General features: G+C 38.8%; 1 protein-coding gene across 7 annotated transcripts in view; it reads right to left on the bottom strand.

Annotated features, from left to right (window-relative positions):
* Nucleotides 1-3,840: 3,840 nt before the first annotated feature.
* Nucleotides 3,841-16,175, bottom strand: part of SESTD1 (SEC14 and spectrin domain containing 1) — a 117,240-nt gene continuing 104,905 nt past the window's right edge. For 6 of the 7 annotated variants that reach the window (XM_074967690.1, XM_074967687.1, XM_074967688.1 and 3 more), the window contains 6 exons: nucleotides 15,837-15,996; nucleotides 12,964-13,045; nucleotides 12,160-12,282; nucleotides 11,221-11,412; nucleotides 9,091-9,212; nucleotides 3,844-4,472 (listed from right to left, as the gene is read on the bottom strand). In XM_074967690.1, coding sequence (XP_074823791.1) covers nucleotides 4,343-4,472; nucleotides 9,091-9,212; nucleotides 11,221-11,412; nucleotides 12,160-12,282; nucleotides 12,964-13,045; nucleotides 15,837-15,996 — 809 coding nt within the window. In that variant the 3' untranslated portion in view covers nucleotides 3,844-4,342. Of the gene's footprint in view, nucleotides 4,473-9,090; nucleotides 9,213-11,220; nucleotides 11,413-12,159; nucleotides 12,283-12,963; nucleotides 13,046-15,836; nucleotides 15,997-16,175 lie in introns of all 7 variants that reach the window. The other variant, XM_074967693.1, reaches the window with a different exon arrangement.

A 16,175-nucleotide genomic window follows, 5' to 3' on the forward strand; every position in this document is an offset into this window, starting at 1 on the left:
TACCTGAGTGCTTTTTTTTTTTCTTATGTAGTGCCCTACTTTCCCCCAACCCCCCACACACCCCCAAAGAACCTCATTCCCAGCATCCAAACTTAAGACTTATTAAAATGCCCTTTGCTTTTCTATATGCAGTGGAACTCTGGAGTATTTCAGTGCTGTCTCCCCCCTTCCTTACCCTGCGAAATGAAAAGTAACATTAACAGAGAAAAGATAGACAAGATAAATGAGGCAATACCTTTTACTGGGTCAAATTCCGTGGGTGGAAGAAACAAGCTTTCAAGTTTCAGAGCTCTTCTTCAGGTCTGGAAAAGGTTACCAGAGAGTCACAGCTAAATACAAGATGGAACAGATTGACAGAAAGGCATCTGGTACTATGGAGATGGGGCTAATTAAGTATCGATAGCAAAGATATAGGAAGTCAGAGAGACATATAGCATAATGGTTCAAATGATGGATCAGCTAGATTTTTAAACACCAGATTTAGGTTCCAGGGTGAAGTCACACCAGAATGTTACCCACCAGAGAGAGATGTTTTAAGAACCTATGCTAGCAACGTAGCAATGAGGAAAATCGATCTGATAGGATTCACAGTACTTGTGAAGAAGTGGAACAGCTGTGACATCTTAACTCTTGCCTTTCTATTTGTGTATTTTCTGTTCCAGGATTTGCCGCTTTTACAAGGGACAACAAGTGTTTTCCCAGAGACATCATAAACCAGTTAAATGATTGGAGGGATTTATTTTAACTCTGGGAGACTTGATCGTCTAAAAAAAGAGGTCACTCACTCTTGCTAGCCCTGGAGTTCACATCTGTTGGCTGTTGCAGCTGTTGTGTGCATGGATTGAGACCTTGTCTGCTCCCCTCTGGCTTGTTCTTTGAATGAGAGTAAGGAGATCTAACTACTTTGTTAACCTTTTCTTATTGTGGCTGAAAACCTTCCAGTAACAGACAAGTTGCAACACAGATTGTTTAAACACAGTTGTATCCTTCAAGATTCCCATGTATAAGGTCCCATCCTCTTGGGTAGTGCTAAGGGCTATACATTTGTAGAGTCCAGTAGCACAATATCACCAGAAATAGATATAATTAATACCAAGCCATCATGAAAATGTTCCCAATTAGCTAAATTCAATACAGCTTTAAAGAAATTATATTAAATTAAACCTTTAGTTGTAACAGTTGAGCTCAAGAGCATTGATAGGAAGGAAGGATTTGTAGAGACAACTGGCACTTATGCAACTGGAACTGAGAAACTATAGCCGTTTCTTCTTACAAAAGATACAGGGGCAGATTCCCACCTTTCCCCATTCTAGATGTTCTATGCTATAGAACTATAGAGGGATTTCCCTCTGTGACACAGAGCTAGCATAGCACAGGGGCCATGTCAGGGACTGGACCAAAGGAAAGGGGGGTGTGGTCAGAGTGCCAGTGTGCTTTGGCAATCCTTGGCTTGTGTCCTGTTGCAGCTGGGCACAACTTAATCTTCATTCCTGTAGCCATGACCGTCTTCATAGCAGTAGCCAAAAGCTACATGTGCAGAGGCTACGGGGCAGGGAACACGTCTTAGTTATTATGTATGTATCTCATATGAACAGCATTGCAGTCAGCTGGACGCACCACATGGTTACAAACTGCCCTGTATTAGAGTATGTAATTGAGCCATCAAGTAGAACACAAATATGCAAATAGCCTTAGTTTATAACAAGCAAATGTACTGTTTTGAACACTAGCATTCTCCCAGGATTTTATGCTGCAGCCCCTTATTTATTGTCTTCAACAAATAAGATTTTATAAACAACTTTTGTGAAAGTGGAGACTTTGTGCTTATTAATGGCTTGATTTAATTTCATGTTTGTGTCTTGTGTTAAATACCGTTCATTCTGTTTGCTCTTCCCAAGTAAAGTTCTCTCATCCCAAAAATTAACCAGAACATAACAACCACATTCTCATTGCTTAGAATCAAACAATTCAACCTGACTTAAAATTGGTTATTGTAATATTAAAGAAACCTTTAAAATGAGCATTTATACTGTAAAGTACTGTAAACCTTATTTTAAAATAACATTACATAAATATACTGTAAAAATAAGTTAGATGCAGTAGTATATTATATATTCATACACTGTGAAAGATTCTATATTTCTTGCCAAAGTACTTTGAGACATGATTTGCATTTGCTGTAATGAGAAATCACTATTTATTTATTCACAATTTGAACTAGATGTAAACAGTTCACTTTGAATACAGTAATTTAAAAAAGCCCCAATTTTTAGATAATTACCTTCACTCCATGAAGAAGTTATTTGCCAAAGTTGAAAGTGACAAATAATTAGTAAACAAGTTACATTGAGGATCAGTTTCTTTTAAAGAATATAAAGTGGGGTTTTTAAAAACTTTTTAAAGAAATATATATTTACTACTTAGAAACCCTTCAAAATTTGAAATTTAAATTGGTTTCCTTCTTGACAAGCTGCTCTTTATCATTAACTCACATTTGATATGGAGCTAAATAAAGTTTAGAGAATTACATGGAAAAAGTGAACCATCTCCTCAAAGGCAGACAAGATAGATTTAGTTTGAAGCTTCTAGCCAGGACCATTATTAACAGGAGAAAGCATGGGCCTTAGTCTAGAAGGAAGGCAGAGAGCTCACTGAGTAGGGTTTAAGTGATGATGAACTTAAACAACTACTGTGTGAATATACCAAACTTTCAAGGAACTTTTTAAGTTATGAAAGATTTATGGAACCCCCTCCCTCCCAGGTGTAGCCAACGGTGTAGCCAACTGATGGTGTAGCCAATCCAACCATTACAATGATAAATTTATTTGGAGAAAAAGCCATAAGAGACAGCCTAATGCTCCTCTTTCTGCAGACACACACTTTGAAATCAAGTACATCAAAGAAATCCAGAAAAAGTACAGCAGTACTATGAGTTAAGTAAGTGGGAAAGATGACACAGGAAACCTAAAGCAGCAAGCTGACTTTTTGACATGCTGGTTTCAAAAAGGATCAGATGGGAGAAAGGATACATACTCGAGAGATGTGAGACTTCGCTTTCCTGTACGGACATGAATGGTATGTATCTGGATTAGTTTTTGCAGGGTGAAAGGCTAGCCAAATTATGCATAGAGTTTATTTTCTTTTAATCTGATTTCCTATTCTTAATAAATCTTGTTTTTAATGGTTTTAAACTGTTTGGGAATTTCATATTGACCACTTCTAATGAAATGAAAATCTTCAACCACCGAGAAGCAATAGTGAAGGCGTCTAGAGTCCACACTGCTCAACATCCTCAATCCAAAGGGCATAGACCATCCTCTCCCATTATAGGTGTCAAAAGATCATAAATGAAACACAGAAAACACCTACCAACCATGAACAACAACAGAGTTTATAGGGACATCCTTGTTATGTTTTGTCCTCTGTCTTGTGCACATAACAGTTTGCTATTGTGCACTGCTGACTTTTCCTGGTTTAAAAACAAATAAAAAAAACCAGTCATTGAGGGCCAGATTGTAATACCCTCCTAGCTTGCGCCAGGAGTAGTTCCACTGATGTCAGTGGAACTACTCCTAAAGAAAGGCACTACTCAGCTATGAAGGGTACCATAATGTGACCCTTAAGAAGAATGATACGGACTTCGTAAAAATGTGGTTTTAGCAACTTTGAGTGTGTAACGAACAGAGTATTCGCATTTGGGAAGATAAATCAGAACCACCAATTTGTATCAGATTTTTAAAAGATGGTTTTTATTAAGCACAATCAGCTTTTAATACATATCAATACAAATAGGAAAACATCTGTTTAATGAATCTGATATATCAAAGATTTGATGGGCAGGTTGCATATTGGCACAACAGAAATGGTCATTTTTGAAGTATTACAAATTAAAATGATAGGGTCACCACTGTCTACGCAAACAGGTAGCTTACCTACAGCCTAAAAATACTACATCACTTGGGGTGGGGGGGGGCGTAAAGAGAGCTGCTGTTTCATATGTGGAATTTCTACATTCTGATTAGCACCATTCAAAGCTTATGTCAGCTGTTTAACTAAGAAGCAACTGACAGGTCAGGGTAAAGCTTTACAGCAATTTTTCAGTGCAAGGTTTACAGTTCCTTTTGATAAGATACTTGAAATCTATGGTTTCATAGCATGTTAAATAATTATGGCTTGGCAGATGTACAGTGTTACGATGTTGAGGAGCAATGTTTACTTTGAAAAAGATGAGGCTTTTATAATGGCTATGAAATGCATTATGTTAAATGCTGTAATATTCAGACGACATGCTGGGTTACAAACTGAAGTCTTATTCTGAGCTGGTAGATAAGGGTCCAGTCTATTAGCTCTCTGGGGTAGTGGCTTCTGGTTGTCTCAGCTGCTGCTTTTTCAGGCTAAGTAGCTTCATCTTCTCTCTAATGTGTTCTGCTGTGGAAGCCATGTCACTTGGGCTCCCAAAGTACTGCTCGGTACTAAAAAACAAACACAAACAAACACAGAAAGGTAAAACTGTACTAGAATTCTCATGTGAAAACAAATAAAATCCTGAAAACTTCAAACAGCATAGAAATATAGGTTCTTTTCTGCTTGTAATTTTAAACACCAACTTCAGTGGGCTTTAGAGCAGACCCTAAATTGTCAGAAAATAAACCCAGGACAGAATGAATAGGGAGACTGAGCCATCCACTCATTCACCAAAGCAGTCCCTTCAGAACAGCTATGAAGCATGTTAGCAGGTCAACGTAAGTTTGCTTTCCCACTCCCTGTGCTACATTTGCTCTGTTCTGTAGCTGCAGGATGGCCAATCTGGCACTTCTGAGGACCAAATCCATTTTTCAAAAATGTGTAATTGTTATTGGCGTTTTTACCTTAATGTCCAAATAGTCAGCAATGTTTAACAAATGTTTGTTTAATAAATGTTACAACACAGTAAAAAGGTTATTTGTATTGCAGTAACACCCAAAATGTGCTGTGCAAATTCATAATATGTCAACAACTTACACAAATACATTACATATCTCCTTATAGCTACAAGAAAAGAAAACTGTCCATTTAATTAATTTAGTTTATGCTAAAAGAATATGAAGTTTTTCTTATGTAAATGCTACTTCTCTGATTGACAAAGTCATTGTCTTACTCATGGGATTTTGATTTCATCATATAGCAACAGACACAAGTGATCAATGACATTGCAGCACCACTACTGGCTGTCCTGAGACTGCTGTTACCTTCCCTAACCATGAAAGCTGAACTTGCAGGAAAAAAAACAGACAGTACTTACAAGCTAGGAGGTAGAGGAGGTTAGAGTGAAATTGGTTAAAGAAAGGGATGGCACACTCAATCATATAGGGACACTGTCAACTTCAAATCTAATCAACTTTAAAAAATGAGTTAAAAGCGGTTTCAGGTAGTACACTTGCCCCTGAGTCCATCTGTCAATTCTTGTGGTTTTTCAACCAGAGTCCCTTGCTCTCAAAAAAAAAAAAAGCTTTTTCTCCACTCTTGCCATGGAAAAGACCTATAGAAGAAATACTTTACTGACAACTATACCAGGAACAGAGAAGCTGACTATACCAAAAATGTCAAATGCACAAAGTAAACTGAAAAAAAATTGAGAAAAATATTTCTTCCTCTCATCTCTTAACTACAGCAATCAGTGGTGTTGCAAGTAAGAAGAGAAGATAAAAACTGTTCAGACAGAAGTACGATTTGTAAGTTGACAAATGTCCCTTACAGTAATTTATCCAGAAAAGTGCAAAGCACAATAAAAAACCTGACTGTCCTTAAAAAGAGGTGACATTTCAGAGAAGGGACTATTAAAAAAATACTAGCACCACTATAACCCCACAAAATAGCAACTACATGTGAGGCATTAGAGATGGACCCAGTTTATCAGAAAAACACCATTTCCATGTAAGAAAGATATTCCATTCCCAGAAATGGACAAAGTCTCATTAACAAGATACAAACTAAACAGCAATTGCTCAAACCAAAGGTAAGATTGCTTCTCAGGAACAGAAATCAGAGCATAAAAAAAGCATACTGTCTACTCTATAATGCAGGGGTGTCCAAACTTTTTGGCCTGAGGGCCACATCTGGGTGGGGAAATTGAATGCAGGGCCATGAATGTAGGGCTGGGGCAGGGGGTTGGGGTGCGGGAGGCAGTGTGCAGTGTGGGAGGGGGTCCGTTGTGCAGGAAGGGGCTCAGGACAGGGGGTTGGGGTGCAGGAGGAGGTGCGGGGTGCAGGAAGGGGCTCAGGGGAGGGGGTTGGGGTTTGGGGTGCAGGAGGGATTCGGGGTGCGGGCTCCGGCCAGGCACCACTTACCTGGAGTGGCTCCAGGATGGCAGCGGCATGCAGTGGGGCTAAGACAGGCTCCCTGCCTGCCCTGGCCCTGCGCTGCTCCCACAAGCAGCCGGCACCACGTCCCTGTGGCCCCTCGGGGAGGGGGAGGCAGAGAGCTCCGCGTGCTGCCCTCCCCTGCAGGTACCTCCCCCAAAGCTCCCATTGGTGCGGTTCCCCATTCCTGGCCAATGGGAGCTGCGTGGGGCAGTGCCTGGAGGCGAGGGCAGAGCACGGAGCCCCCTGCCCCACCCCCCACAGGGGCAAGGTGCCGGCTGCTTCCAGCAGCGGCACGGGGCCCATGGCACCGAAGGGGTGGCAATCCCGTGGGCCACATGCAAAGCCCTGACAGGCTGGATCCTGCCTGAGGGCTGTAATTTGCCCACCCTGCTATAATGTATATATGGAAGAGCACACAGCAGTTGTGCCAACCCATTCTAGGTAAGCATTGGATTTGGCCTAAGAGATAGTACTTCTTCCAGCGAAATGGGTCTTAACCCAATGAGCATTATAAGAATGACTGATACTAGCGAGGATTAAATGAAGAAAAAGTATAGATAAATATTCCCACAAATAAAACACTCAGACTGGCTTTGCCAGGATTCATAAACATTCAGATGAATAAGTTTCTATTTGCAAGAATGATGGCAGGCAGCAAAAGCATCATTTAATTTATGAATAAATATTTGCATTGGAAATGCTCCTTCCATCATTCTGACAGCTAAGCGTAAGGAGACAGAAGGCATGAGCAACATTTTAAAATACAAAGAGCAGCAGTGGTGAGCTGCCCCACCTCCACCACATGAAATGAAGGAGTAGTACCCCAGCCTGCCAGCATTTCAGAGTCTGGGATAAGCTTGGTCTTTGGGCTGGTTGCCTGGAGAGCAATCAGGAGGAGGAAATGACTGCTTGGGACCTTCGCCCATTTTTTAAGGTGGCCCCAAAAGTTGAAACTTTATATGTAACCATAACTACCAAGGGCTCAGAGGTCTTAGGGGAAAGACTTTGTGAATGACTGTGAGAGGAGGTTTCCAGTACTTTATTTTGCCTATGTTTACTTGTTTTGATTTCTGGTTACAATCATCCCTGGAGGAAAACCCTGACGGACCAGCAACTGGGTCTTGCTTCAGATAACTCATTTCACCAGTTTTCAGTGTGTGAAATGGAAATTTCACAGACAAAGAAATTAAGACATGTTTAAAAAATAATTAAATTGGTGAATTTTAAGCGTTCACGAAAGATAAACAGTGAGCTCACTGGGAAGAGCCAGGCCTTACGTAAGCAAGAACCATGCATGCTTTTCTGTATTTCTATTGCAGCAGTGTCTAATTGGAGCTGCAACTGAAGACAATTTGAAAACTTTGGTTGGTGCAGAATGTGGCTACCTGCTTACTCAGCAGCACTACTCAGAGGGAGAACATCTCACTCAAGCTCCAAAGCCTGTAGTTCAAAGTATGAGTGCCTTGTGTTGATGGAGTGCATGAAAATAAATAATACAGTTGAAAGCAATGGGCAGATTATTTCTATTGCTTCCCCCCACCCCCCCATCGGCTAGCTATGGAGTGGAACTGCCCCCTTTTCTACTCCCAAGAAAAAAATCCTGATAGCAGTTCATTACATTGCTATTTAAGCACGTAAGAACAGCCATACTGGGTCATACCAATGGTCCATTTAGCCAGTATCCTGTCTTCTGACAGTGGCTGGTGCCAGATACTTCAAAGGGAACGAACAAACCAGTGAGTGATCCACCAGCTGTCATCCAGTCCCAGCTTTTGGCAGTTGGAAGTTTAGGGACACCCAGAACATGGCAGTGTGTCCCTGACCATCTTGGCTAATATCCATTGATGGACCTATCCTCCAAGAACATATCTAATTCTTTTTTGAACCCAGTTATACTTTTGGCGGTCACAACATCCCATGGCAATGAATTTCACAGGTTGACAGTGCACTGTGTGAAGGAGTACTTCCTTTTGTTTGTTTTAAACCTCCTGCCTATTAATTTCATCGGGAGACCCATAGTTTTTGTGTTCCATAGATGGGTAAACAACACTTCCCTATTCACTTTTTCCATAATATTCATGATTTTATAGACCTCTACCATATACCCCTTAATCCCTTTTCTAAGATGAACGGTCCCAGACTTTTTAATCTCTCTTCATATGGAAGCTGTTTCATACCCCAGTCGTTTTTGTTGCTCTTTGCTGTACTTTTTCCAATCCTTATACATCTTTTTTGAGATGGAGCAACCAGAACTGCACAGTGTTCAAGGCATGGACGTCTTATGGATTTATACAGTGGCATTATGTTATTTTCTGTCTTATCTATCCATGTCATAATGGTTCCTTACATTCCATTAGCTACTGCTCCACATTGAACAGATGTTTATAGATATCTAATTCATGATGACTCCAAGATGTCTTTCTTGAGTAATAACAGCTAATTGAAACCCCATAATTTTTTATCTATAGTTGCAATTACCTTACATTACTTTGCACTGAATTTCATCTGCCATTTTGTTGCCCAGTCACCCAGTTCATTGAGATCCCTTTGTAACACTTTGTAATCAGCTTTGGACACAACTGTTTTGCGTAATTTTGTATACTCTGCAAATTTTGCCACCTCATTGTACACTCTGCTTTTCAGATAATTTATAAATATGAACAATTTAAACACTAAATGTTCTAATCATACCACTGCCAAACTGTCACAAAAGCATATTGAGAAAGCATTACAATAACATGTTCCATACCCATCAGGATACACTACAGGCACTGTTAATCTGTCCAACAGTGATTTCCCAACTGCTTCAATTTCATCCAATTGCTCCATTTCATGAATGGCTTCAGGCTGCTCTGGAAATTCTTGCAAAATCTGTAACAAACACCACGAAAATGTAAAACAAAAGAGAGAGTGGACAGTATCAAGCTTCTGCAGAGACATTCACCAGCATAGTTAATGCATCTTCATGTACACATTTATGTAAGACCAATTTGTAACAATCCAAGTACACTCAGAAAAATCTAACACAAATGACTAACCCACCTTGACAAGATAGTCTGTGCTGCTGCACTGTGTGCCAATACATTTTACATTACTGCTAAGCAGTTCCAAATACATAAATGAATAAATAAATAAAATTTAACCACAACTCACTACCAAGTATTCCAACAACTAATTCAAATGCATACAAAAATAACGCATATCAGCCAACAAGCCAAGCAGCAATTTGAAATACAAGCACATGAATAATAAAGGAGCCACTCAAATTATTCCTGAGAACTCCAACCAGTTTTTCAGACTCTACACACTAGTGCAAAGTTCAACAGGTGTGAAAGGGTTAAAACACAGGACCACACAAATTGCTACACTGGATCTGGACCTAATGTCAGTACTTAACTATATTTTCACCTAAATCCGAAGTCATCCTTTTCCTCTTTTGGTAAAGTTTGAGCAAAAGGGGTGCTTGTAAAAGGTCTGCCACCAGACTGGCAATGTTGAAGTCCTGATTTATCAATTGAATTGGTAAAGCGTATGGGCAGTAGCATTGCAGGGTTCTTCACACTGTCCCACCAATATACCACAACACAGTTGTAGGAAGACTACCTACCTTTATGGGTGAGAAGCTAATTCTCTGCATATCCATTCACTTCTTTCTACTTAGACTGCCTACAAATGTGTCAGTGAATTATTTCCAATTATGAAATAGTTTTTGTGATATGGACAACTCTCCATTAAGAGCTGGACTGAGACAGTCACATCATTTACCAACTCTTACCATTTATCATCAGATTTGAATAGCTTTCAGACACTACTGACCTAGATTTGATCTGAATTGATAGCATAGCCACAAGACTTGGTAGCCCATTACCAATCTCCTGAGCTTCCCAATACCCTTAAATCCAAAATGATTTCTAACTAAGAAAAAAATTATTGGAAATCAGGAATATATGGATTAACTCTACAACAAGACTGTGCTTCAATATCAATTTGAATTTATGCATTCACTGTGTCCTATATTGACTACCATATACCATGATGATGTGTGCATTGAAGATAAATAGATTTTAAGATCCTTGCCATAATTTTTTTTTTTCTAAAAACACTGGTATAAAAGCGATAATGTACATTCATGCATCTGCTGTATGGTACAGCACCAACAACCCATATTCCCCAAATCATCATAACCTGTATGTTCTGAAGAATTAATTTGCCTTTTCCTTAATCACAAACTAACATTTTCTGGAACTCATGCATCTGAGTGCCCCCAGCTAGTCCTGCAGTAGCTAATGCAAGGGCAGTTTTTCCTCACAACTTTATGGTAGGCTACACGCGCTCTTCTCTGCGACCACAACTAATACCCCATAGGGGACAGTCGTGGGACACTTACTTTTATGATAAAGACAATACCAACACAGAGCACTCCTAACAATAACCCCCCTCTGTCCCCCGCCTGTCCAAAAAGTCAGCATCAGAGCCAGGAAGTGAGCCAAGTTGTTCTGGCTCCTAGTCCAGTGCCTTAACCACAAAGACTGTCTTTTCTCTCTTAGGTATTACTGTTGATTATACAGCCCTCTCGTGTCAATATCTTCCAATCGTAAGTAATTTAAAGCTAAGTGACTAGGATAATCAAATGGAAGAGACAATGATTTACATTTTTGACAGTTTTATGGGATTCATTTTACATTTCAAACAGCTGAACTATAAAATATATTTTCAATGTAGAAAATGCTATTTAATTTTGTTTTAAAAAATGGAAAAAGCAAAATAAGCAGAATTTGATTGTAGCCCAATAAATACACAGCAGGATTTAATTTACATGTTTATTTTTCATTTTACTTCAACTAAAAGAGAACTAGTTTTTCTTCCTAAAACAACTCACCTTTTCAGCATTTGAATGAAATGCAATAGCCATTTCCAACCTGTGTACTCTCTCTTCAGAAGTTATTGTAAACTGTTTCCATACTCTGTTTAGTCTCGGAAGTGTGTCTCCTGAGGACCTAGAAGTGCATCGCAGAGACTGGCACAGTACAACTGTAGCCTGTAGTAACTGTCTCCCATAATCATAAGTACTCTGCAAAGAAAAAACAGAGTACATGTAAAATTCTAATTTCAGCTTCAGAATAGACAATATGTAACAATACAGACAAACCTGCAAGAGATGAATTCTCTTAGATGTAATTCCACAAAGCATGCTTGAACTGATCTAGTCCAGTGAAATACATCATCTACAAATTGTGTGAATAATTAGTTCACTAAGTAGATAGCTATATTTCTGGGTTTTGTTGTTGTTGTTGTTTTTTAATGCCCATCAGGAGTCTCTGCATCTGTGTGAGAGTTGCTTTTGAGATACAATGTAGTGCCTCAATCTCCAGTTACCTATATCCTGGAAACAAACATGAAACCCACATCTCTTGCACTGTAATGCACAGCTTTACCAAAATGCCAGATGGCTGGCCCATATTTTTGCTACATTCATTGCAATCACTTCAGAATTCATTAGGAAAACTGTCTCAGACATCTCCCATTTTTATCAACATCAAACTTCTTTTATGCTCTGCATTTCCTGTGCCCATCAGAACCGACAAAGGTCATAAGACTGTCAGCATCAATATGGGTACTGCAGCTTTAAAATCTTTCTAAATCTAATCACTGATTTCGGCTATCAGTATTTCCCTATGCAAGCATGGATGCAAACTACAAAAACAGTTAACAGTGGAAACTCTACTATTGTCCCCCAAATTTACACCAAATACAGCTAAAAGCTGCCTGTAGCTATGCAAAAAGTGAGTTTCTAGAATGAAGATAATCCACCACTCACCTGTGCAACATCAAAAAACTTTCGATGCTTTTCCAACAAAACTCTGGTTTCTTGAGCATCATCTCCCAATCTGATGTGGGTCTTAAGCAGAGCATCCAACAGTTCACTTAACCATTCTACTGCCTTAAAAAGAGAAGTAAATTAAACGAATAGAAACTGGCTTTAAAGCGGATTAAAAAGAAAATCATCAAGTACACCGAGCCAAATTTAAATCGCTCTGCATTTAAAAAATCAGAAAAGGTCTCAACTAAATCACTATTCTGTATATAACCCCAATTTCCAAACTGTTATTTTTATTCATTGCCATAACTTTACTCTTTGTGAATACTCTGAAGTAATTAAAAACAAAATAAAAGACTTAAATTTAAAAGAATTAAAAGAGAAAAAAATATACTTTAAAATTGAAAAAAGCATTTGTCAGCATAATATTTGCAGAAGTGGTTTGATGGTTCCTATATGGCTCTAGAAAAAAAGAGTTGTAATTCAGGCATTTTAATTTAGATTAAGATAAAACCTGACGTATGATTACATAAATCATACAACAGTCAGAAATGTCATAATCAAGACTGCCAATTAAATTAGGTTCATCATAGAGAAAAGTTTGCATTTAGTACCAAGACACAGCCTGGGTGAAGAGCTATATGGTAGCCACATTATACGAGCCCTCAATATCTGGAAGCATCATGCCATCACAAAAGCACAATCATGTTTATTCAATACACATTTAAGGACTATTTCATACAGTTCAACCAACATACATCTCTGAAAATAGCAGAACTGTGAAGTTCTTTAGCCAGTCCTTACCTGAGCAGCATCTTCTTCACATTTAAATAACTGTACCATCTGAAGCATCTTTAGCCGTCGCACATCTACCATGTCCTCACACCTGAGGAAACCCAAACATTTAGGGATAACTGAAATAACATCACAGAAAGAGTAACCATTCAGCACACTAAATATACCCTGGGAATAAGTGCTATGGTATCTCAATTTATGCATTTTTAAACCTATGCATCAAGAAGTCAGTTTTCATGAAAGAGGTAATTACGCATCATTGTGCCACTAGCCTGGCTCACACATTACTGGATTTTGCAATGCATTCCAAAGAAACGTGCAGTAAATGGCAGCTGAACACTAAAAAACACTGATGTGTCAACAGCCATTGCCTTCAAGACAACTGGAGAATGTCTAAAATTCATCTGCATTTCCCCACTCCACCATTTTTAGCCAACTATTATTTAAAAGGTTACAAGATAAATTAATCATCATAAACAAGAACCATAAAGACTTTTAAGATTAGTTTGGATGATTTTCTTTGCTATAACTCGTCGGAATCCATTCAAAATGTAATTTATATAAAATGAATGCAGAAAGAGGATAGCTAAAACTAAACTCATGACATAATTAATTCATTTTCTACAGTCATGATATGAAAATATTGGAAGCACTTTCCTGTCAACCTTCAGAGCTCAATATTATAATACATTAATCTAAATAATGACTTCTCGCTCTCTGAATTTAAAAGATATTTAGTTGAATATAGACGGAGAATCAGAATGCTACACAGCTCAGTAACAAATTCAGATAATCATGATAGCAACCATTAGCTTTGTAAGTGACAGGATATGCACATGCACAAGCAGGTTTTTCAAACAGGCTTTGTAATTTGCATGAGCCCTGCAATGTATTAAAATTTTGAGCTTTGTTAAGTGTGCCTTGCAGTGCTGCAACGCTTACACTGAGCAGCAGCTACTGTGAGAGAAAACATTACTTTTAGATTCCAAGAATTTTAGTGATCTAGCCAAAATATCCCTAGAAACAAACATTCAAAAACTGTATGAAACATTGGATAGGTTTAGTAGCCAATATTTTACAATTCTTATTGTGTTACTCACGCATGGTTTGGACCTACCAGGAATCTTAAAACTATTTACAATTAACTACTGCAAGCAAATCTTGCAATTCAAGTGCGAAAATAAATTAAAAACTAATGCCTTGTCTGATTTTACTTTGAACGTGATTTGTATTCGGGCTAACTAAAGGACTTATAGTCATACAAATTCCTTTGTGCATATCTATCAGAGGGGAGAAAATTCACATTCAGCTCCTAACTATATTGTTCTTTCTCTGCAAAAAAAAATGTCAGTAATATTACAGATGAGGCTTTCTTGTTATGGAAGCTGATGTACTTGAGCCAGAAAAATGCGCTTTTGTGCTGAGATGAATATTTTCCAAGATCAGTCCTTGGACATTTCCTTTTATCTAGTATAACTTGTGCAAATTAGGTAGAATTCTAACTGTCCAAACTTCTTTTCTGTGTCTGGTAGAAACCACAATAGTAATGGTAAGGAAAAGTGTGGATTTTATTTAGTTCTGATGGTCCAAGTTTCAATTATTTTAACAAAAACATGTGCCATATTAGTATACAAAGGATGTCATTTGTCAACATGAATTCAAAACAAACAAAAATCTTCAAAGATTGCTTTGGTTAGAGCAGCTATAAGACACCTAGGGCTTCTTGATAAGATGAGAAAATGTTAAGGGGCTACATTTAAGTCACTTTCAAAACACATTTCTATAAAAGGTAACGAAAAAGTTTTGCACTTGAGAACAGCTGCTGTCCCTTCAACAGAGCTACAAAGCTGAATGGATTTATCAGGTGGAAGGATCCTTCCTGGAGAAAGGTTTAGGACAGGTGGTCTTCAAACTATTTTATCAATGGGGCTCACACCTTAACAGAGAGGTTCTCTTATGGACCAACACCTCCTCATCTCACACACCTGCGATCACACAGACCACCTCCTCTCCAACTGAGGATCATGCAACACCCCTGTGGCAACTACAACAACTGTATTGGTGGAAAAGAAATATTGGGAAAATAATGGTCTTTCACACAATAAAGCCCCAATTCAGGAAGATACTTAAGCACATCTTATGCAGGACAGCTTTTAAGCACTTGCTTACCTTTAAATTTAAATCAGTGGGATTTAGGCATATGCCTAAAATTAAACAACTCGTTAAGTGAACTCCCAAACAGGGATACTCTAGTGAATTGAGGCCTCCCCTCAGAAATTTAAATCTGGGAGGAAGAGGTAACGATTAAATGACTGCATGAGTTATGGTGTGCTTTTGTAAGGGCATACCACACGTCTGCTGCTCCCTAGCTTCAACCCCATTGGGGCTCCCCAGCCCCCTCCCCCCCAACTGCATATGTTCTAAGTGGAGAATATGTTATTGCCTCAGAGCGTCTGGTAGTGCCTACAAGAGGAGATCATACACTGTCCCCATGTCTTTATTTTCGAGTAATCTACGTTTCTCACATCTAAGTATAAGAACAGAAGAGAGCACATGGCTTTATGTACCACCCTTTCACCTCCCACCTACACCCACCATCCAGCCCTGAAATGTAGCCATCTTTGGGTTTAGGAGTGTGCCACAACAACAGTTCTAAGGGAAGAAGAAAATAAAACATCTCTCTTGTTTAAATAGAATGTGAGATTTAAGTCACCCAGACTGCAGCTGCATAAATTAGGATTTCACCATCATCACATGGCTGAGACCCATATAAATGAGGGTCTGATGCAAAATAGCATCAGGTGTGTTTTTTGTTTTTTTTTTTTAAAGTGAGTTTTTAATATGTAAAAATCATCATAACCACTAGAAGTGCTATTAATTACCGTTGCTTTCTAAGCTGCATATCTTCCATCACTCCCTGGATGTGGTCCACATTTTCTTTGTTTTCTATGGTTACATCTTTTCCATAGGCCCAGGATGCCTGGTTAGATATCTGATCAAGAAGACCTTGGCCTTTTTCACGCAAACCTTGCAGGCCTAAGTCTAAAACCAAAATAAATGAAAATATTTTGTTTGTTAAATCCGTTTAGTTTTCCCCATTCTTTAAACCCTCTCCAATTTTTCAACATCCTTCTTGAAGTGTGGACACCGGTACTGGACACAGTATTCCAGGAGTAGTAGCACCAGTGCCAATTACAGAGGTAATATAACCTTCGTACGCC

This window comes from Natator depressus, chromosome 11 (assembly GCF_965152275.1).
Source record: "Natator depressus isolate rNatDep1 chromosome 11, rNatDep2.hap1, whole genome shotgun sequence".
Taxonomy (NCBI): Eukaryota; Metazoa; Chordata; order Testudines; family Cheloniidae; genus Natator; species Natator depressus.